The sequence below is a fragment of the Falco cherrug genome, chromosome 11, assembly GCF_023634085.1.
Source record: "Falco cherrug isolate bFalChe1 chromosome 11, bFalChe1.pri, whole genome shotgun sequence".
Taxonomy (NCBI): domain Eukaryota; kingdom Metazoa; phylum Chordata; class Aves; order Falconiformes; family Falconidae; genus Falco; species Falco cherrug.
Window position 1 is genome coordinate 24,024,084 of NC_073707.1, and position 21,517 is coordinate 24,045,600.

At 38.3% G+C, this 21,517-nt stretch overlaps 1 protein-coding gene across 1 annotated transcript; it reads left to right on the forward strand.

The window, feature by feature from the left end:
- Window positions 1-462: 462 nt before the first annotated feature.
- MCCC1 (methylcrotonyl-CoA carboxylase subunit 1) lies at window positions 463-21,204 on the forward strand. Its single transcript, XM_055723689.1, has 19 exons — window positions 463-572; window positions 1,708-1,754; window positions 2,776-2,915; window positions 3,337-3,432; window positions 3,599-3,720; window positions 4,712-4,859; window positions 5,658-5,779; window positions 6,897-7,008; window positions 7,334-7,415; window positions 8,209-8,336; window positions 9,857-10,040; window positions 10,543-10,652; window positions 11,977-12,193; window positions 13,283-13,369; window positions 13,900-13,949; window positions 16,194-16,331; window positions 16,942-17,049; window positions 18,047-18,118; window positions 19,604-21,204. The coding sequence occupies exons 1-19, from the start codon at window positions 514-516 to the stop codon at window positions 19,721-19,723; spliced, it is 2,142 nt and encodes a 713-aa protein (XP_055579664.1). The 5' UTR covers window positions 463-513; the 3' UTR covers window positions 19,724-21,204.
- Window positions 21,205-21,517: the final 313 nt, after the last annotated feature.

Below are 21,517 nucleotides of genomic sequence, written 5' to 3' on the forward strand. Positions count from 1 at the left end.
CGCTCCCTCGCCGCCCCCGCTCACGCCGCGGTGTCGGGCTGGCCGCCGGGCCCGGGCCCGGCCGTTGCGGTGCCGGAGCGCCCCGCGCCCCTCGCAGCCGCCCGCACGCTTCGTGCCGCTGCCCGGTTGCAGCCCCCGGCGCCGCGCCCGAAGGCACACGGTGAAGCAAGGCAGGAGCCTGCTGCGGCCCGCAGCGCCCCACGTCTCTGTGAGGTTTACTTCACCCGCTGTTTTACTGCCCAGCTTCCCGCTGCCCAAGCCCCGCCGGTGGGCCCGGCTGCGCTCCCACCTCACAGCCCCTGCACCCCTTCGCCAGAGCGCTCGGCACCGAGCAGCACCCCGCGCCTCGCACATCCCTCCCGGTGCCCTCCCGCCCCGCCTCGGCTCGGCTCCCGGCGGCTCCGCCCGGCCGCGGCCCGCCTGAGCCCGCCTCAGCCCGCCCCCGCCGGGCAGCCACTGGCGGCCGCGCTGCCGCGCACACCCCCCGTCCCGCCGGGCCCCGCGCTCGCCAACATGGCGCTGGTGCTGGCGGCCGTGCGGGGCTGTCGCTGCCTCCGGGCGCTGCGGCGTCAGTGAGTGCGGGGCGGGATGCGGGATGCGGCCCCGGCGGGCGCTGCCGCTGCGCTCCCCGCCCCTTCCCCGCGCTCTGCGGCGGCGGCCGGTAACGGCGGGGGCTGAGGAGCAGCGGAGGTCGCGGCCGGGAGGGAGCCGGCGGCGGCTGTCGGGCCTGGCGGGAGCGGCTTCCCGGAGCCGGGCTGCCCGAGGCGGGAGGGGAGAGGGCCCTGCGCCGCGGGAGGAGCGGGGGAGCTGGGCCCGGCCGGCCCCGCTGCTCGGGGCGGGATATACTCGTACCCCGGGCTCCTCTGTAGAAAGAAAACAAACAACCCACCCCCACCCCTTGGCTTTAAGCAGCTGGTGCGGAGCCCGTGGCAGGGGTCGGTGCCCGCAGCTGCCGGCAGCTGGGGGGGCTGCACCGGTTGCCCCCCGGTTACTGATACTGCCTTTTGGTGCTGTATTTTTGTCTGGTACCGTTTAAGAATTGCTGGACTCGATCCAGGATTCCAGAGTTGATCTGTATGTTAATTGAAACAGCCCTGGAGTCTGCTTTTACCGTTCCTCCCAGCCGCTGAGCCTTCGCTATCCCATCTCTTCAGCGTTAAGTCCTTTGAGGTTTAACTTTTCATTGCTGGAATTCTTCGTAGCTCTTCTTTCTTGCTGCCTTTCGTGTTCTTTTCTGTTGCCCCTTTTCTCTCTATAAGCAATTCCTATCTCCTTTTTAAACTTCTCTTTTTTGGTGGTTGTTAATGTCTCCTTTCCCCAAATACCACCAATTGCCTTCTCCGCAATAAATGCCAGCCGCTGGCTGTTCTGTCCACTAAGAGTGTTGTCTTGTGTTTGGCTTTTATTTGCCTTTTTTTTTTTTAATAGGATATGTTGATTATTATAATGTTATATTTCAATGCTGCTAAAAAAAGCAAGGGGATAATTTCTGTCGCGTCTAAATGAAAACACAAATGAAAATGCTTGATCTGGTGAAGCCTGTGTAACCTTCCGTGTTGTTCTTGAGTATGTTCTGTGGAAATAGTTGTATCCACAGCTTCAGAGCTGGTTTTAGTGCTGTCGTCTTCTCACCTGAAAATAAAAGTAGCTCATTTGCCCCTTCTTTTTATACTTTTGTAACATTTCTGTGCGTTTGTGATTGTACAGGCAGTGGAACGAATTACAAAGATTTGTGAAATGGGCCTCAACAACAGGTATGGAATTTAACTTCTTTAGTTACTAGGTTTAATTGCTTTTGTAATGTGGATGGGTTTACAGTTAGTTTTAGACCAGCGGTTGCTGAAAAACTGTGGGGTTTTTAGATAAATATTCAATACTTACACAGTTTACGAAAACAGTAGTCTGTAGGTGACCTAACAGAAGTCATCTTTTAATGTGTAAACAACATTTTGAATAATGTTATCTGTCATATTTAGTTATAGTCAACTGAATGAAAACTATTCATTTTTCTGATGTTTTCCTCTGAGTCCTTTTCTGTTGCGAAGTCTGTGAGAATTGCTTTTTAGGCATAATGGTATTCAAACAATATATGAGGAAAAGTAAAGTATTTAGCAACATTATTTAAACTGATCCTGTTGTCATGTTGTCTAAAAATACATGTTCTAGAACTCAGAGATACATATATTATTAGTTAGTTTTAAGCTATTTAGCTCTGCTTGTGAGGTCTCTGGCTGTGCTGGTCCTGTGTTTCTACCATGTTGTAAGTGCTCTTGTGACACTTAATAGATGCTTGTAAGTCACTGTTTAAAGAAGAAAACCAACAAAAAATTCATATCTTGTTATTTCTTTGTGGCTGTGTATCAGTGGGGAGTAGTGCCCTTCAAAGAAAGGTGAGTCAGTTTTGGGGGGCAAGGGGGCAGGGACAGGTGTTAATTGTTTTCTAGTTGATCCAGAACGTACACAGTAAACAGATAAGCATCAAGTTTTATGTTTAAGTGGTATTTTAGGGTTAGAATATATTTCTTGGATTCTAAAAGGAAGAAAAGACTTAAGTCCTTATGCAGAAGTAAGTTTCATTTATAAGGAAAAATTCCAAGACTAGCATGGAAATGCTTTTGGGTGAAGCATGTGGTTTTTTCATTATTGGAAGAAATGTATAAACACTACAAATGGTGAAAAAGAAACCTGAATTTTAAAATTGTTTTATTTCCAGGAATTTTTTAAAGGATATATTTCTTTTAAAAATTGTTTGCTGTTCTTCATCTTTTTAAATAGGATGTCACAACATAGAAAAGATTCTTATTGCAAACCGAGGAGAAATTGCCTGCAGAGTGATGCGAACAGCAAAGAAAATGGGTGTGAAGTCTGTAGCAGTTTATAGTGAAGCAGACAGAAATTCCATGCATGTAGCAATGGTGAGGTATATTCATTAAGTTTGTGATTGATGTTCATTCATAACTATTTCTCATTAATAAGTTTAATGTGAAAGTAGATTTGTGTGCTAATGCAGTTCGTTTTCACTTCCGTAGAGCTGCTTCCAAGTTTCCTTTAAATCGATGAAAAGTTTGCCTAGTCTCTGTCTCAGCACCTGACAACTTCAGGGGAAGTGCATTAAAGTTTGGTGCTCTGACTCCAGAGTAGCCACAGGGGGTTGGAGAATGGACTCGATTTTGGGAAGAAAGTGAGAATTTGTTTCACCTTGAGTCTTTCCATGAAGAGAGGCAGCGACTTAAACTGTTGCATGCTAGCAGTCTGATAAGCAATATAATTAGCTCAGAAATTCAGTTAAATTTGCTTTTTATTATCTAATAAACAGTCTATTTTTTCCTGTAACAGGCAGATGAAGCATTTTGCATTGGTCCGGCACCCTCACAGCAAAGTTACTTGGCAATGGAGAAAATAATACAGGTGGCCAGGGTCTCAGCAGCACAGGTAGATAGATCATGACCTTAAATCTTCTGTTACTTCTGTGCTCTTTAGTTCTTTATTTTTGCCCATGGTGTTTCCATTTTGTGTTTCCTTAGCATTCTATTGAAGTTTCAGGGTTTTCTAAGCTAAACTGATATAAAAATAGGCTGGTAACATTATTCTATTTTAGGCTATTCATCCAGGTTATGGTTTCCTCTCAGAAAACACAGAGTTTGCAGAGTTGTGCAAGCAAGAGGGAATCATCTTCATAGGTCCGCCTTCATCTGCTATCAGAGATATGGGTATTAAGAGGTATCTATTTCTGATTTGTTACTTGGTTATGCAATTTACAGTTTGGCAGGGTTAAATTAGTTTACAAATGACCGGTTGCCCCATAATTATTTATTCTGTCCATTTTCATTGTGTTTTATTTCTATGGTTTTCCTCAAAGGAATGAGCTCCTGGTTTATAGATGTGGGATTCCTATAGACATAGAAACAATCAAGATTGTTCACTTACCAGGATTTTGGTAATTAAATACTGAACTGATTTTAGTTTTCCAGAATTGGGGCATTGCAGTCTTACATAGGTGAGGGTTTAGCAGTCAGATTGAATGTCTTGAACGGTGAAAAAGAAACACCTTATCATCAGGTGTTGTCATGGATCATGTAAAATGGGGTGATAAGTTTTGTTCATTAAAGAGGATCTTATTCTTGGTTACTTAAATCAAAGGAATGTTTCCAGGGTATGAAGTATGAATCAAGAATATGGAAATACGGTTGTTACTAATACGTGAACTGTGTAATATTAATTTAAGAGAATTTTTTTAATCACTTCCTAATGTGAGAGTAAACTGCTTCTGTAATGTAACTAGTTTTGCATGCATATTTGAAATTACATTTGTATGTGTGAGTGTTTTGTGTGTGCTGTGAATCCATCCCTTATGAAGAGTTTTTTCTTTGTACAACTTTAAATATAGTTTTGGCAGGATATGGCGTTATAATTTGAAAATGTTAGGTTTTAGCCTCTATGATGTGGGTCAAAAGATAGGAAAGAACAGTAAGCCTGCAACTAATTACTGCTTTTATGTGGAGGGCTTGGAGAGAAAAAAAGAAATCCCTGTTTGAAGCATTTGGTTAATTACAATCCAATTGTATGTAACCCATTTATGTAAGTAGTCCTGTTGAGGTCACAGGAACTACTTTTATGAGGACAATTAACATTGGGAACATATACAAGTTTGGAGCTTAAAGTAAGAGAAAAATATTACCATCATTCTAAACATAAAACTGTTCTGTCAAAGCACTTCCAAAGCTATAATGTCTGCTGCTGGCGTTCCTGTTGTTGAAGGTTATCATGGAGAAGATCAATCCGATGAGTGTCTAAAGGATCATGCCAAGAGAATAGGATATCCAGTAATGATTAAAGCTGTTCGCGGAGGTGGAGGAAAGGTAAAGGAGCTAATCTGTTCCTCACATGGTGTAAAGTTAGCATGTCTCGGTATCTGTCATAGAGTATTCTAAAAGAAATCTGAAAACAAAGAAACTGGCAAACTACTTTTCAGTAAAATTTATTATTAATGTCCAATCTAGCACTATGAAATCTCAGTTCCTTTTGTGGTGCAGTCAGGCACAAGGTAAGTAGCTGGTATAATTAGAAGAGTTTTGTTTATTTCAATGGGCCTCCAGTAATTCACGTAAGCAGAAAGGTTGTCCTCTGGATTTGTTTGTGTGAAATTACTCTGTGATAGTTTCTGTGACTGTTTTTGCTAACAGTTTTAAATGTTGCATAAGAAGTGATTAGAAATACTACTTAAGTATTTGGTGTCTAGACACTTTTTAATGTATGGTGAATTCACTGTCTAAATCTGATTTTACTCTGAAATAAATTTCTATAAAAACGATGATAGAGAATTCTAATTATTTCCAAAATAACTGTATTTTTTCTGTAGTGGAATCAAGTTTTCTCTGCCAACCTTGGAAAATTTCTATGATGTTTTAAGAATAAAATTGAATTTCCTACTCATCTTTACCAGTGGAGTTATACCTATTTTTTTACACTTCTTCTGGCACTTCTGGGACATGGTAGAACTATCTTACTGGAAGTTGATACACCATTTTGCTAAAGTTTTAAGAAAGAAGGGAAAATTTTTATCGTTAAGCTCATTTCTTGCTGTTTTTGTGCAACAAGAGTTTTTATTGTCTACCATATTTTAAGACGTTTAGATGTGCTTTCTTCCTGTGTTTTAGGGCATGAGAATTGCTCACTCAGAAAAGGAGTTTCTGGACCAACTAGAATCAGCTAGGAGAGAAGCAAAGAAGTCTTTCAATGATGATGCAATGCTGATTGAGAAATTTGTGGATAATCCAAGGTGAGAAATAGATGTTGTAATATAAACACTGTAATGTTTATTCTACTGTTAAATAAACATAATTGTTTTAGTAGTAGGATGAAAATGGGTCTTGTATGTTTTATTTGCACTATGACAGATCTTTAGTCAGGATTGTTTATAATGTATTGAATTTCTTGTAGTGACTTTGTTTTGAATGGTAAGAATTAAAATACTGCTGTTTGGGAGACACGACAGTGGCATTTAATAATATTGATATTCCTCCTTGAGTGAGCTTTCTAAACTTAATTGGCATCTAGAAAAAAAAGTAATCGCTTTATAGTTCTTAAACTACAGACCTGAATCGAGCTGACATGGTGTGTTTGCTGCCCTCAGGTGTCCTAAACTAGTTATTTAATCTTTTCCTATTTTGATATTAGAACAGAAGCCATAGTCTTTAGCTCATGTCTGACATGTGAAACTGAGCTGATTGATTTTTTTATAAAGAACTTCTCACAGAGGTCTATTTGATGCTCTTGTACTTTACATCTGTTTTTCTTGAAGCATCACTATAAAGAAAGCATTTTTTCTAAAGAAACTGGTGGCCTACTTACGCTGTCAGATGGGCATGAGAAAAATCTCATTAAATTCCTGGGGAATTTTTTTTGCCAGCATCAGAGGATTATTAGAATAGTGAGAGATTTTTGTTAGTTTTATACATGGAATGGAGTTCTGCCACCTAATAGTTGTCCTTTGAAATAGTGTGTTGAAATAAACAATGTTATTCCTGAGCCAGGGCTGCTGCCTCTTGTGAGTTGCTACAGAATAATAGTGAAGTGGATAAAATAACTAATATAGAGGTAGCAGCCTTTACATAAGTATCTTGTTTGTGCTATGACCTACGAGGTTTCACTGCAGTAGCTGGCATTTAGGCTGCTAGTTTGTTTAGGAGATTGCGGAAGTCTGAAAGAGTTGAAATCCTGCATAACAACAGTCTCATCTCTGCATTTTTGGCTGTTTAAGGGAAGACACTTAAATCTATAAGAAGTCCTACTGAAGCATACAGGACTGTGTACACATTCAAACTCTGTTTGGTGAAGTCAGTCGCAGGATTGGAGTTTTATTGAAATACCTTGAAACATGTATTATTATGGAACAGGCATGTTGAAGTGCAAGTGTTTGGTGACCAGCATGGCAACGCAGTGCATTTGTTTGAAAGAGACTGCAGTGTGCAAAGGAGACATCAGAAGATCATTGAAGAGGCGCCTGGGGTGAGCAGAAAGTTCTTGTAATATTTTTTATGAACAGACGTATTTTTAGAGTAAATGCTAACCCCCATCAAATTTATTCAGCAGGTGGTGATTTATTTGTAATTCTCAATACCTGTTTTAATTTTGCTGCAGAAAATGTTCCAACTGAAAAAATTACTTTCTTTAGGAAAATGATTCTCAGGGAATAATTATATAGATTTCAAGTGTAACATCAATAAGGATTTCACTATCGTTGCTAAATACGGTAAAATATGAATTCACAGTATGTTTAATATCACCAAAATTCACAATAATTTATAGGGTTTTGTATTACTGTTATTTACAGCCAGGAATTAATTCTGAAGTTCGAAAGAGACTTGGAGAAGCTGCTGTCAAAGCAGCTAAAGCAGTGAATTACGTGGGAGCTGGTAAGTGTGGAGTTATGGCTGCTTAGAGGTATGCTTTTAACTTAATAAGACTTTAAGTCTCAAAGCAAATGGATCTGATTGTTTTAGAGTATGACACACATCCCCCAGATTTTTTGAGGTTTAAGCAAGTAATCACATAGTTGACTTTGATGTAATTACAAATTCAAATCGGCATACCTGGTCTGAGCTTAAGACCAGTGTCAGCTGAGGAACAGAAAGAAAAGGTGTCAGAGCAGGTAATTCTATCAACTAGGTTGTTGTTGGAAAGTGAGCCTTGTGAATGTTAGTAAATTTGAGCAGAGCAAGGGAAAAATAATTTCTCTTTCAGCATATAAATAATAGTAAAGCCTTTAAAAGAAAAGTACCACTCACTGTCTGTACAAAGTCCACACTATTTCCAAGATGAAAAACAAGCTGCTAAAATAATTTGTGAGTTTTTCTCACTGCTTTCTTGGGATACTTATTTTTCAAAAATAATTACGTGCCTTAATACGTATATGCAATACTGAAAAGCATCTTGATGCACTTCTTACAGCTCTAACAAAATGCAGCTCTTGCTGTGAGGAGAATGGCTACTAAACAGCACAGGATGTATACATGTGCAAGGAAACAACCGTTCTGTTTTCAGACCTCAGTTGTGTGACTGTTTTAAGATCACTTGTGTGGAATTTAATGAAATTCAGTGTATCTGATTTAGAAATAGTAGTTTTGTCCAGGCATAAATTGATTGTCTTAGGTGTCCATTCTGAAAACATCTTGTTTTGGTGAAGTGCCCTTTTATTAAATACTTCAGGAACAGTGGAATTCATTATGGACTCACGACACAATTTTTACTTCATGGAGATGAATACCCGACTGCAAGTAGAGCACCCTGTTACTGAGATGATCACTGGAACAGACTTGGTAGAGTGGCAGCTAAGGGTAAGTGTTAATTGAATCTACATGTAGAGTTCCTCTTCTCGGGTGAATAGTACTCTTTGGCGTTGCCTATGAAAGACCAGATAGGTTTTCAGATCCTATTCAGCTAATAGGGTAGAATTTCCTTTGCTCCAAAGAAACATCTTACATTATTTTACTTGATTATAGAGCATTGTGGAGATGCTTTGAATTCCAACAAACTCATCTTTCAGTTGTGTAGAGAAAAAATATTTTTAAAGTATATTTAGAGAGATTATAGAGAATGTGGAAAGTGGCGGGAGTAGGGTCCTGATCTTTCGCTTGCCACGCTGAAAATTTTTTAAAACTCTAGTTCAAATGTATCTCTGGCCCAAAAGTCATTCTCAGATCAGGCTGTTGGAGATTCATCACAAAAACACGTCTGATGTTCTACCAGTGTAGTGACATTCTAAAGTAAAGGTCTAGCTGTGTGGACTGGAAACAGGTTATTTCCTCACACACCCAATTTGCAGAGAGATTAATCACATCTTCAAATGATAACAAAAAGTTTTGGACCTTAGGGAACTGCAATGAAAAATGATTTAGGTTAGATAAATCCAAAAGTGAGGATAGCAGCACACATTTAGCTTGAGTAAAGATAGGGTAGGGGAGTGTTTAGTGTAACCAGAAGAACAACTGAAATGGCAAATGCTGATGCGAAAAGGATGAACTTTTGGGTTCCTCATCTGGGAATGGAAATTGAGTGCTGAGTTGGAGCAGGGAACAAACCATACTGGAAGAAAGAGAAAGAGATAGAGTGGAAAAGTGTGGTGGTCTTCACATGTGGCTTAATGAGTCAGTTCTTGGAGAGATTATGTTTGTGAATCTGTATAGTAGTACTTTGAAGACTAAGTTCTATTGTGCTGTCTCTGCTGAAGCCCAGAGTTCGGTGGCAGAAGGCAGAGTATGGAAAATCCCTGACATTTCAAAAGAAGATGAAATGTTACTACAAATTTTTTTGATAGGAACTTGTATTTTCCCATGTGAATTCCTTTGAGTAATAAAACAATTTTTCCTTCCCCAGTAAACATTCTTAAATTGTTAGAAATCCCCTTTAAGAAATATTTCCGTAAGTGTGCAGGTCCCACAGTATGCAGAAGAATCAACAGCATATGTCGCTAATCCATTTTATCATCTGCTTTTGGAGCAATTATTCTCTAATAAAATCTTGTCTTAGTTGACCAGGCTTTAATTTAAACATTTAATTATTTTTTGACATAACCAGCAGAAAAATATTAGATTGTTTTTCGGTTATGTTTCAGCTGCGTGGAATACTGGGAGGTCAGTTTACACAGTAATAATTCAAAATCCTTTGACTGGTTACTCCCAGAGAAAAGGAAGGACTAAATTCAGAATTAGCCTTTTATGACCTACCACTTTTTTGTCCTTGTGCTTTTTTTTTAATGTGCTTTCTAGTTGTTCATGTTTAGAAGAAAAATATTTAATAATTCATACATTGGCAATCCAGAATATTGATCCTGAATTAAAAAAAATACTGTTTTCAGGTTGCAGCAGGAGAGAAGCTTCCCTTAATGCAGGAGGAGATTCTACTCCGGGGCCATGCGTTTGAAGCTAGAATATATGCTGAAGACCCTAATAATAACTTTATGCCAGGGGCTGGGCCGTTGTTGCACTTATCCACCCCACCACCTGATAGTTTCACCAGGATAGAAACTGGAGTCAGACAAGGTAAAACTGAAGGCAATGGTCTGATGAGAAATATTTAACATCAGAAGCTCTTCTTTATAAGCATTTCCCTCCCTGGCCTAAACAAGTTTGTCTGACAGGGTGTTGTTACAAAGACTAATCTCTACAGCATTATTCTTCCTTGTGATTGTCTACGTACTTTTGGTCAATTACTGAATATTTTATTTACCTCTTTATTTACCTGTATCCAAATTATTGTCCATTGGATGATGCTGATTATATTCTCATCGCAATTTGTCAATCCTTTGTTCTGATTGCAACAAAGAAAATTGAAGTTGAGTAATGTTACCTCTGCAATAGTCTGTACTGAAGTTGTCCTTGGAATTGAAATGCCAGGTCACGTCATCAAAGGTTCTTAAAGGACATAAAGAAATGTGGCCGTCAATTGTGTCAGAGTTGAATCCATATGGTGTGCAGTACTATGCATTACCAACTTTCAGAAATGCTTGGTTTAGTGTTACAGGATTTTTAAAATATATTTTAGGTGATGAGGTTTCTGTTCATTATGATCCAATGATTGCAAAGCTCGTTGTGTGGGCCGAGGACCGTCAAGCAGCACTGAGAAAGTTGCGATACAGTTTGCATCGATACAATGTAAGTAAAAAGAACTTGGTATGATTTCAGATCTGGAGCTAACTTTATGAACATCTTGAGCTAACAAAATATGGGTAAAATACTACAATAAACCAAAAGTGGCTTTCAAGAAGAAGCCTGCATTGCCACTACCATTTCAGATTCATTATTTGTTTGCAGAAGCTGCATTTTTTCCTAATTTGCAAATTGTTTTCATTGGTGGAGTCAGTATGTGGGAAGTCCAGCTTTACACATAGATTTTTCTTAAGTTTGTGGTATCTTCAGCTGGATGATGCAGCTGGGACTTTGTAGAAGAGTAAGGCTAAACAACATCGTCAATTTTAATGTGAGCTTTCTCAAAACCGAAGGAATTTGTAGGTGGAATTTGTGTCAGACAATGTTTGCTTGTAATTTCTAACAACTATATTTTAGACTATATGGGTGATAAAGAAATACGGAGGATTTCTAATATTGTCAGTTCTTTTTAAAAACTGGTCCCTTTTCCCCCTATAAAACCTACACTTATCTATTTTCAGAAGTGGAATTCAGAAGGTTTAACTTGAGGTGAGACTGATATTATTTGTGCAGAATTAATTTACACTTTTAAATCAGCAACATAAAGGTGATTGAGGTACTGCAAATGTTTGGCCCGCTATTGTTTTAGCTAAAAATGAAGATTATTGCAAGTGAAAGAGATAAAAGAATTCCCTTAATTTTTTTCAGAACTTTCTTAGTAGTTCTGTCAATAAATGTTGACAGTTGACAGTTGACAGTACAATATAGTTACCAGTTTCACTGATTCCTCTAAAATAATTATTTCTATGTTCATGGTTTTTGCTTAGGTATTTTGCAGTACAGGAAATGGATAGTATTTAATAAATTTATAGAAGTCATTGTTCCCTTTTGTTACTATTAAAATATCAAATGTGAAATATCTGAAACTATTGTAACTCATTTTTAATAAGAGGCATTTTTCATATTAGGAATGTTTTTTTAGATACTCACGAGCATGATTTTCCAAAACAGTATTTTTTTTTTCCTAAATTACTTCCCATTACTATTGCTGGAAAACATCCTTTGACTTCACAGTGGACAAAGGTAGCATTTTGAAAACAGTGCTTTTGAGAAAGCCACTCTTGTTTTTGTGTTGTGTTTTTATTCTTTTCTTTTTAAAAGCAGTGTTTTCATATGTAATAAACCAGACCAGTTGAATTAATTACATTTTATTGATAAACGTTTTGGTGCTGGCTGAAGAAAGATTCATCTATGCATAAATTGAGCAGAAAGCTGTATATTCATTCATAACTTCATTTCAATTTGGCAATATGCTTCTTTTTCTTTACAGATAGTAGGATTAAGCACTAATATTGATTTCTTACTGAGCCTGTCAGGACACCCACAATTTGAGGCTGGAAACGTGCACACTAATTTCATTCCTCAACACCACGATGAACTATTTCCAACCAAAAAGGCAACCCCGCCTGAAGTTATGTGTCAGGCGGCTCTAGGACTCATACTGAAAGAGAAGATGCAAACAGATGCTTTTAGAGATCAGTCAGATGGTAAGGATCGTTCTTTTGTGTTGTTTTATTTGTGACTGGATGAGACGGTGCTGCGAGCTCATGTGCAATTATTTAGCTTGTGTGCTCCCTTTTTGCTTTGTGCCTGTTCAGGGTTCTGCATTCTGGCATCTCTCAGTCAGATATTTACACGCAGAGCAGACTGTAACTTTTGTTAAGGGACAGATACTGAATATATCACCACTGTAATGTACAGGCTGCTTCCCACAGCACTGCAGACAGGCACTATCTGAATGACCTTGGCGTTTGTAATTGGTGTCACTGTGTACTCTGCCCTTTACAAGCATGAACAGGGGAGTATGTGCGACTATTAATCCTACAGTTGGCCCAAGGTCTTCAGAGATAAAATTGACTCTGCTAGGGTTGGGAGAGGCAGTGGGGTTTAACGGAATGAACAGGACTCCGGGAGGTGAGCGTTCTTGAGTTCAACACTGTTAATGGCTATACCACTGGGGCATGTGATTACTGTTAACAAAAACTTCATATAAATCTAATACATGCTGCCAACAACCTCATTAATTTTCTTTCCTTCTCCACTTAACTATCCTGGAAACATTGGAGAGTGGGATTGGAAAGGTTTCCATACACTAGTCCCTTGCTTCAAGAGATGATAAACTAATCGGGCAGCATCTGAGAGCTGTATATGTGATCCATTCTCAAAAACACCAAGGGAAAGAAAAACCTTCAGTCTTCCCCAGCAATTTGCTGCCACATTTGACTACTCTTAGAGTTGAAACCTTCACCTAAAGGTCCATCTGTGCTGTGTTGCACTTGAATTCTCATCCTTTCTTGTCCTGTTCAAGGATGTGTTCATTGAGAACAGTTAAGACTCTTAGTAAGTGCTGTTGGTACTGCCAGGTTTTCAGTAGGTTACACGGCATGTTTATTCGGTGTTGAAGCTTGAGGAGGGATTGTCACTATTACAGTGGCTCCCCAATCTTTTATGTGCGATATAATTATAGATGTATGATGGTAGTAATAATAGGACAGTGATTTTATGGTGTAAGTTCTAAGTACTGTGTTTTGCCAAAGTAGAATGAAAGTAACGTTTCTGTGTATTTTGTGTTCTAGATAAATTCTCACCATTTGCATCCAGTACTGGTAGAAGAATAAATATATGTTATACTAGAAAACTGTCTCTGCTGGATGGGGAAAACGGTAAGTTGATAAAGAAGTGCGTGGAGGGAGAGGACGTACTTTATGGATAACATTATTTTAACTGGTGCTTGAAGATTCAGGCTAAGAAATGGCAAATAGAAGCAGTATGAGTTTTATGAAATTTAAGCTGAGAGTTCACAGAATTGCATGCTTAATCCGCACTGTTAGATCTTGAGGAGATATAAACCAAATTCAAATGGCACTATTAATGTTCATAATTTAAATGAGTAAGGTTGAGATTTTAAAAAGAGCTGACTGCCATTGAGTTTTTTTACTTCATTTTTGTCCTCAGCACCGAAATCTGTATTTCAGGGCATAATTTCAGGTGTTCATCTTTGAAGAAAATTTTCTAGAATTCAGTATGAAATCTGCAGTGTGTACTGAGCTAATCTGAAAATACTTGTTCTTTTCTTAGTATTAGTAGGTGTCTTTTTGTCAAGAATGCTAGACTAAATATTGTTTTTATGTCATTGTTTCTAGATCCTATAATTAAATCTACTCACATGTATGTATTTTGTTTTATTGAACAGTTGTGGATATAGCTGTAAGTTACAATCAAGGAGGGTCATACAACATGCAGGTACAAGTCCAATTTTTTTAGATAAAAGAAGACTCAGTTTCTTGTAGACTTTTCTTAGTATTAACTGTTACTGAAGTTGCTTGGTAATTACTGATACGGGATTCTACTTCTGGTTTGCTTGTAGCTGTTGTAGACTATTATTTTGGCCTGAAATTATCTGTGCTAGATGCTGGATTGGCATGGAAGAGCTACTAAAATGTTTCTGAAAATAAGGCTAACAAAAGCATTTGTTTTCCCAGTATTTAAAGATCTTTATTTTCCCTTTCCTTAAATTTGTCTTTCTAAAACATCAGAAATTAGATTTAAATCTGCATTTAAAAAGACTTTCTTTCCACAGGACTTCTGCTTTATTCTGTGCATGAGATGGATCTCCTGTGGGATAAATAAAAGCTTTCTAGAGCATTATCTGTAAGATAACACTTTTTTTATTTTGAAGATGGAAATTGGAAAGTGATTACCAAATGAAATGAGAAATGATGGAAGCAGTAAATTTGGTTAAAAAACTGAATGATGCCCCATAGAATTGGCTTCTTTCTCTGTCTCTGCTATAGAGGTCCTATAGGACACAACTAAAGATGCCTTTAACATTAGGTATTTTTGGGTGTGCATATGTGATTGTTTCCAGTTGTGTGGCTTATGAGGGTTGTATTTTGCGAAGTGCATCACCTGGAGTCAAATGGGGTTTTTCTCAAATTTGGCACCCAGGATGATTGCATGCCCAAGAATGCAGTCTCTCTGTGGGCCAGCTTGTTATTTCCAATATTCAGAGAAGGGGAATTATGAGAATAAGTCAGTATTTATGGGCTGCTTAGACTGTGTAGAGATGAACGTACTAAAAAAAATAGTGAGAAAATTGTTGTGCTTTCATGTGTATAATGACATGTTGGGTAACTCAAACCCTTATTTCTGCTGATATGAATACTGAGATAGCCCTCATCCCTCAAGTAGTACCCAGGTTATTTTGAGTGTATTGATTACATATGTAATGCAGGAGAGCTTTTATACTTTAGGTTTATCTCGTATAAGTAATACCAGCAAAAAATAAAAAGAGGCTGGAAGGACCATAGAAGCCTTTTGGGGAGGGGAAGTGCAACTGTTGGGGAATGTAGACTCTCGGGGAAGAAGGAAGAATGGGGGTTGAGATGGGAATGGAGAGAAGCTGGAGATAAGGGATGGAGAAGCAGAATCAGGAACTGGTTATGAGAAGGACAGTGCCTCTGGAGTGCTGCAAAACCTGTCCTGAGGCCAATCAACTAGAGCAGGTTGTTGGGCCGTGGAACTGACAAGCACTGACAGTGCTGCCCAGGGTGTTGCCCTAATTTGTGCCCCTGCTCTGGATACTGATGAAGCAAACAATTTTTTTCCCCCGAGGAATTGGATCAATAGTATCCTTTCAATGCATGTTATAAGGTCTTCATTCAGCAGAAAAATAGTATGCAACTATGTAAATGAAAACTAAATTTTATCTTTACTTGCAACATCCTGAAAGACCAGCAAGTCTCTGATTATTTGCTCGGTGATAGACTTAGAACTAAAAATACCAGTTAAATGTAATGCACTTATATTCATATTCTTACTGTCTTTGTATTCTGAAGGTGTGGCAGAGGTGCAGTTTCCATTGATGAAGATGAAAGGGCTACCTACAAATAAAGGACCCTTCCATTTGGTCTTTTGCAGTTTTGGTGTCTAATTGACACTGTTTCCATCACTGTTCTCCTCCACTCCTTTATAGGTTTACTGACTATATTGTAGTTTTTGTATTATAAGCTTCCAAGACTGAGGAAGATACCTGTCTTTTGGAAAGCACTCTGGAATCTTATTATGCCAGCTGAATAGTATGGATTTTTCAGTTTGAAGAAGATGCTAGGACAAATTAAAAATACTGGATTCTAATAGCATCACTAAACTGAATATTCTGATTTTTTTTCTTTGCCTTTTTCCTGAGAAATAGTATACCTTTGTACTTTGCTGAGTGCTATTGCATAGTTTATAATAAACAATTGTCCTGGGAGAGCATATTAGCTAATCTTCTGGGCTGATTGCATTGGATACAGAATACAGTCTGTTAACTGAAAAGTTAAGGATACATAAGATTTAAAAAGGTTTTTTGCTTTTTTTTTTTTCTAAGTTCCAGAATTATCTGTGAAGAATCCCAGGTTATGAGTGTATTCTACAAATACTAACTTCTGGTTTATTGTTGATGAAAGGTTAGCCTTTGTCCTTATAAAAGCATTTAACTTTCAGATTCAAGATAAAACATTCCTGATTTCTGGAGAGATCGTGAATGAAGATGATACAGTTTACTTGAGGTCTTCAGTGAATGGAACAGTGTGTAAGTCCAGATTGGTCATTTTGGACAACACCATTTATCTCTTCTTTCCGGTAAAGTTCCTTTCTTTCTTATCACAAGTATAATATTTCAGAGTTTCATCCATGTAATTGAACAATAGAAATGGCAAGAGAATATGAGAGAGAATCATAATTTCAAGCTCTTTACTGTGAGGGTGGTGAGGCACTGGCACAGGCTGCCCAGAGCAGCTGTGGCTGCCCCATCCCTGGCAGCGTTCAAGGCCGTTTGGACGGGGCTTTGAGCAACCTGGTCTAGTGGAAGGTGTCCCTGCCCATGGCGGGGGGGCTGGAACTGGATGGTCTTTAAGTTCCCTTCCAACCCAAACCATTCTGTGCTGCTTGTTTTGATACTTGTTGAATTTTTAGCTATAATTGTAAGTTAGTTGCTTATGGTCAGTGAGTGAGAAAAATAATTACTTTTAGAAGATAAAATACAGTTAGGTGAATCAGAGGACTTTTTTAAGGACACTGGAAAAGTAATAAGCATGCTGACAGTCCTTTTGCTGCCCTGACCCCAGTAGTCTGCCACCCTAAACAGCTGACTGGTTTGCCTAAAGCTGGATCTGTTCTTTTCTTGTGTGTCAGCATGTGCACTAGTGGCATTATTTTGTTAACTCGCATGTCATTGATTTTATTTCTGCAGGAAGGTAGTGCTCAGGTCGGCCTTCCTGTACCCAAGTACTTATCTGCAGTGAGTTCAGTGGGAATGCAGAGTGGTGCTGTAGCACCCATGACAGGCACAGTTGAAAAGGTAATTATAATAATACAGGTAGGAAATTAATTCTCCAATATATATCCAAGTCCACTCTTCCAGAAATGGTGCTTGCTTCTGTACTGCCAGGAAAGAATCAGGGCCAGAAATGCCAGTGCTCTGTGACTTCTCCCAGTTGAAAAACGCCCTGTTTACTCTGAGTTTTCAGCATCCACCCACGTTTTTCAGGCTTCTAGTCTTCTAGAGCTATGGAAGATCTGAGTATTTAACTACTGCTTAAATAATTTTTTCTTCATCTTAATTACTTTTTAAGTTGAAGTTCCCTGAAATGTTACAAGCTGTTTGGTCGGTTTCATTTAACCAAGAGAGAGAGATGCAAGATGCACTTGCAAGAAAAGAAATACTCAGAAATGCCTATTTTGTTAAGCTGTGTGTTTTGCTGCTTCTGGTTGTATTTTTTTTTTCTTTAGCTCAGCAAGTGTTGTGTATTCCTCTGTACAGTGACAAAGTTTTGATAGAAGAGATTTCCAGGAGCATTTAACAGACGGATTCTGCTAGCAATAAAAAGTCATGAACCTTTCAGAGGGTGGAGTACGTTGAATGTGGATCTCTTGCATACTGAGTGAATACCCTAAATCAGTTACTGCAGAAAAAACTAGGTGGCTCCTGCAGTCTTCTTTCTGGATTTTGTTTTAAAAACTTCAGGGACTGGCTCCAGAAGAAGTTCTGCACTTTAGCAAAATAGAAGCTTTTAAGCCCAGAAAGGGTACATTGTCTCTTGTGTTTCTTTGATACGCAGATGGCTTCCTGGTTGTCCTGTTAGCTGCTCCTGAACCTCTCTCTCTTCTGTAGCCCCTAACTTTCCTTGAGTATTATCTAGAGAACCCAGACACCCAATTCAACAATAACAAAGAAATTATGAGGCTGTTTTGTAAACGACAATCACTGAGTGGATTGTGCTAGCCAAGATCCAGCTAATGATCTTTAATGGTACAGACGTGCATGATTAATTTGTCAATTTTCTCTTGAATTGTAGGTGTTCGTGAAAGCAGGGGATAAGGTTCAGATTGGAGACCCTCTAATGGTTATGATAGCTATGAAAATGGAGGTAAGTGACATATAAAAGGTTTTCATTACTGAGAAAATAAGCATCTGGCCAGAATTTAATTGGTTTTGGTTGCATTATTAAAGTCTGGTGCAGTGTAGCTTGCAGATGTCAGTATCACTTCATATGCTGCAAAACAAGTGTTATTTCTGACTAGATTTTAGAGGATTATATATGCTGTTACTTTATTAACAAATTATGATTATATAATCCGTGCTATTCTGCAGCTGTTTTAACATTAATTTGGTTAGCTTTGTCAATCCTTCTCTCTCCTCCTTTCACTTTTCTAGCAGAAGACTGTCTAGGTGTGTCTCTTGTTCACACTGTTTGCGATATAAGCATCTGTACTGTCTGCAGTTACTTAATTCAGAAATTCAGCTAATGGTGACTTTGTAACTATGCCCAGGATTTTACTTTGTTTATAATCGTTTTTAGTATTTACTTGGAAGTTTTACCAAGAGTATGCTAAAGATTCTTTGTAATTGCCCACACGGCATTCAGTGGACTAGCATTTTGCCCATTATATCTTGTCATATTGCTTGATGATGGCTCAGATTGCTTGAATTATAGTTTTTGTGGCCTGAACTGGTTTGGTTTGGCTATTATTTTAAACTTCAGTTTGCGGTAGCAGAATTAACATTGTTGAGAAAATTTGCCTTTCCCTTATCATGCCCTTTTTATAAGTGACACTAAAATTACATTAAATACAACTGCACTAAGGAAAATTGACACCCAAAATTATTTGCAATTAGCTGGTATCTCAAGACTGCTGTTATCTGAGCTGTTCTCTTTTTTTGCAGTGCTATTGAAATACAAAATCTAAAATTTAAAAAGCAAATTATGCTTAAAATGAATCCTTGCTTAGATGTGAGGATTTAGTATCTGGTATTAGATATTAGACTAATCTTATGTAGAAAACTACAAAGAAGCAAAACTTCAATGGCAAACTAACCTGATACAGTAACAAGTAGACCAATGTGGGGATTGCTATATAAACATGCTGTTCCTTTACTGGCACTAGTAGCTGCATTTGTATTTCATATGGATTTTGCAAAATAGCTGCTCAATAAAGATGCCTCCTGGCCAGCAAGCAAAATTACATTTAGTAAATCTGCTGATTCCTCTTAAGGGAACAAATCTACTATATGATTAACATTTTGGACTAAAAATTTTTATTTCTGCCTGGTGTTTATTACAGTAACAAAAAGTATTAGTGAAGTAAAATAACATTCAACTGTTCATACTTCAAAATGTAACATTATATAGCATTTTTGTCCCCAGTATTCTTACCAGAATAAATAACGATGAGAAAATAAAACTTAAAAAAGGACTACGATAACATTTTAATAAGAAGGTTTCAAATAAATCTACATGTCAGAGGAAGTAATTGTGTTCTGTTCTAATTGCACCAAAGAGTAATATTAGCGTTTGCTGGTGGGGGGTGGGGAAGGTACTCTGCTGGTTCACTATGGATCTTTTTCTGTGCAGCATACCATAAGGGCTCCAAAGGCAGGAGTGATAAAAAAGGTTAATTTCCAAGAAGGTGCCCAGGCCAACAGACACGCTCCGCTAGTTGAATTCGTGGATGAAGAGGCCGAGTCAAAATAAAATTCAAGGAAAGGTGCATTTTATTTTTTCTGCTTTGCTGATTTTCTCTCAGGAGATTTCTTCGTGTTTTCAGCGAACTGTTTTGTATAATAGATTGGGGAATTGGTTTCCTCTGCAATTCCTGCATAGTTCCACTGTAAACTATGCTGACATTACTGAAATTTGGATATCACTATACTGTAATAGTATACATGCAACTCGTGGACCTATGTGATTGTTGTTTGGTGGTTGTGAAATGGAATGGAAAAAGAAGTGGAACTTTTTTTCCATGCCATTGGGATGGAAAAAGGATGGGAGAGCATAGCAACAAGGACTGTACGTTATAACGAGCTAGGGTTCTTCTGCCTACTTTTTCATTCACAGCTGCCTTTGAGAGCATTGGTTTGAAGGAAATCGGAAAGGTGACACTGGTTTTATGAGAGCATTTCTCTGGCAAAATTCTGTTTGTGGCTTATGTTTTTCCCTGAATAGGGAATTCAGGAATGTTTCTTAGCCCTGTATCCCTCTCCGTCATTTTTGCTCATTTACCTCATTAAGTAGTGAATAATTTGCATTTCAAAAATTATTTTAATGTGTCTTGAAATATCTGATACAAAGCATTTTTCAAATACATATTAACATATTAGCATTTGCTACACTAATCAACGCTGGAACCTAACTGCTTTCCAAAAATATCATTTGATCTTTAAACATGAAGTAGCAGCACAGAGAGCTTATGATGATAAGCTTATTTAATACCTAGAAAGTGTGCCAAAATAAAATACTTCAAAATCCTTATTACATTTCCCATATCGTTCATATTCTAGTATATTACTTACTGGCTACCACAGTCTTTGTAACAACCTGAAATATTACTAAGAATAGTTAGGTTTTTTGTATCTGCAGTGTTGCAGAAGAGAAAATTGGTAGGTTTTTTGATACACAAAAGAAAATATTTCTCAGATGCAGCATACTTGATCATTTGCCGTAAATTATTTTAACTTGTTTAAAAAGCACCTAGGAGAAACAGGAAAAGGGAAAGAAAAACTACCTTTTAATTGTTGCAAACTTGCAAAATCTTTTTACCTTTTAGTTAAGATGAAGTTCTGCTTGCCCTATGAACTTTCGATATACTCATTTAAAATGACAGTATGGTTTATACTGCAGAAAGGAGCAAAGACAGATGCTGCAGTGAACCCTAACTTGTAGTTACATCTGTGCAAATGGATCCGTATGCTTATTCTGAATCAATATACAATGTCACGGGGAATTCTCTGATCTGATTCTGTAACTGTGCAGCTTTGCCTGCAATGCAGACAAAAATTGTAAAAAAGTAATGGCTATGGATGGTGTATATGTTAAAAGCATACAGTAATATTTTTCAATTTTCCTTGTAATCCAATGGCCACCTAACAAAAGATTACACTCCTGTGATCATCTTACAGAATATTGTCACAGTGATTTTTATTTACTGCCAAATAAAACTTAAGCTGAACTTTGAATGTTTGTTTTCGTTTTTCTCCGTTTTGTTCTTTCCTTGGTTGCTTGCATTTATACATCGGAGGGTTTTAAGCAGCTGTTTATGTATCATCACCCGATATCTGACAGACCGCAATCTGCAGATCACTTTCAGGAGGCAGCAATCCAGACAGTTGTGATGGGTTTCACTGCAGGTAAGTTTCAGGACTTGTATTACCTAAAAATTGAATCTACATGTAGGAACATGAACTGAGACCTGAATGGATGCTGCAGCTTGTAATTTATTTTTTTTTCTTTCCATGTGAGATTGCTACATTTCTAGACATACTTTGCTAC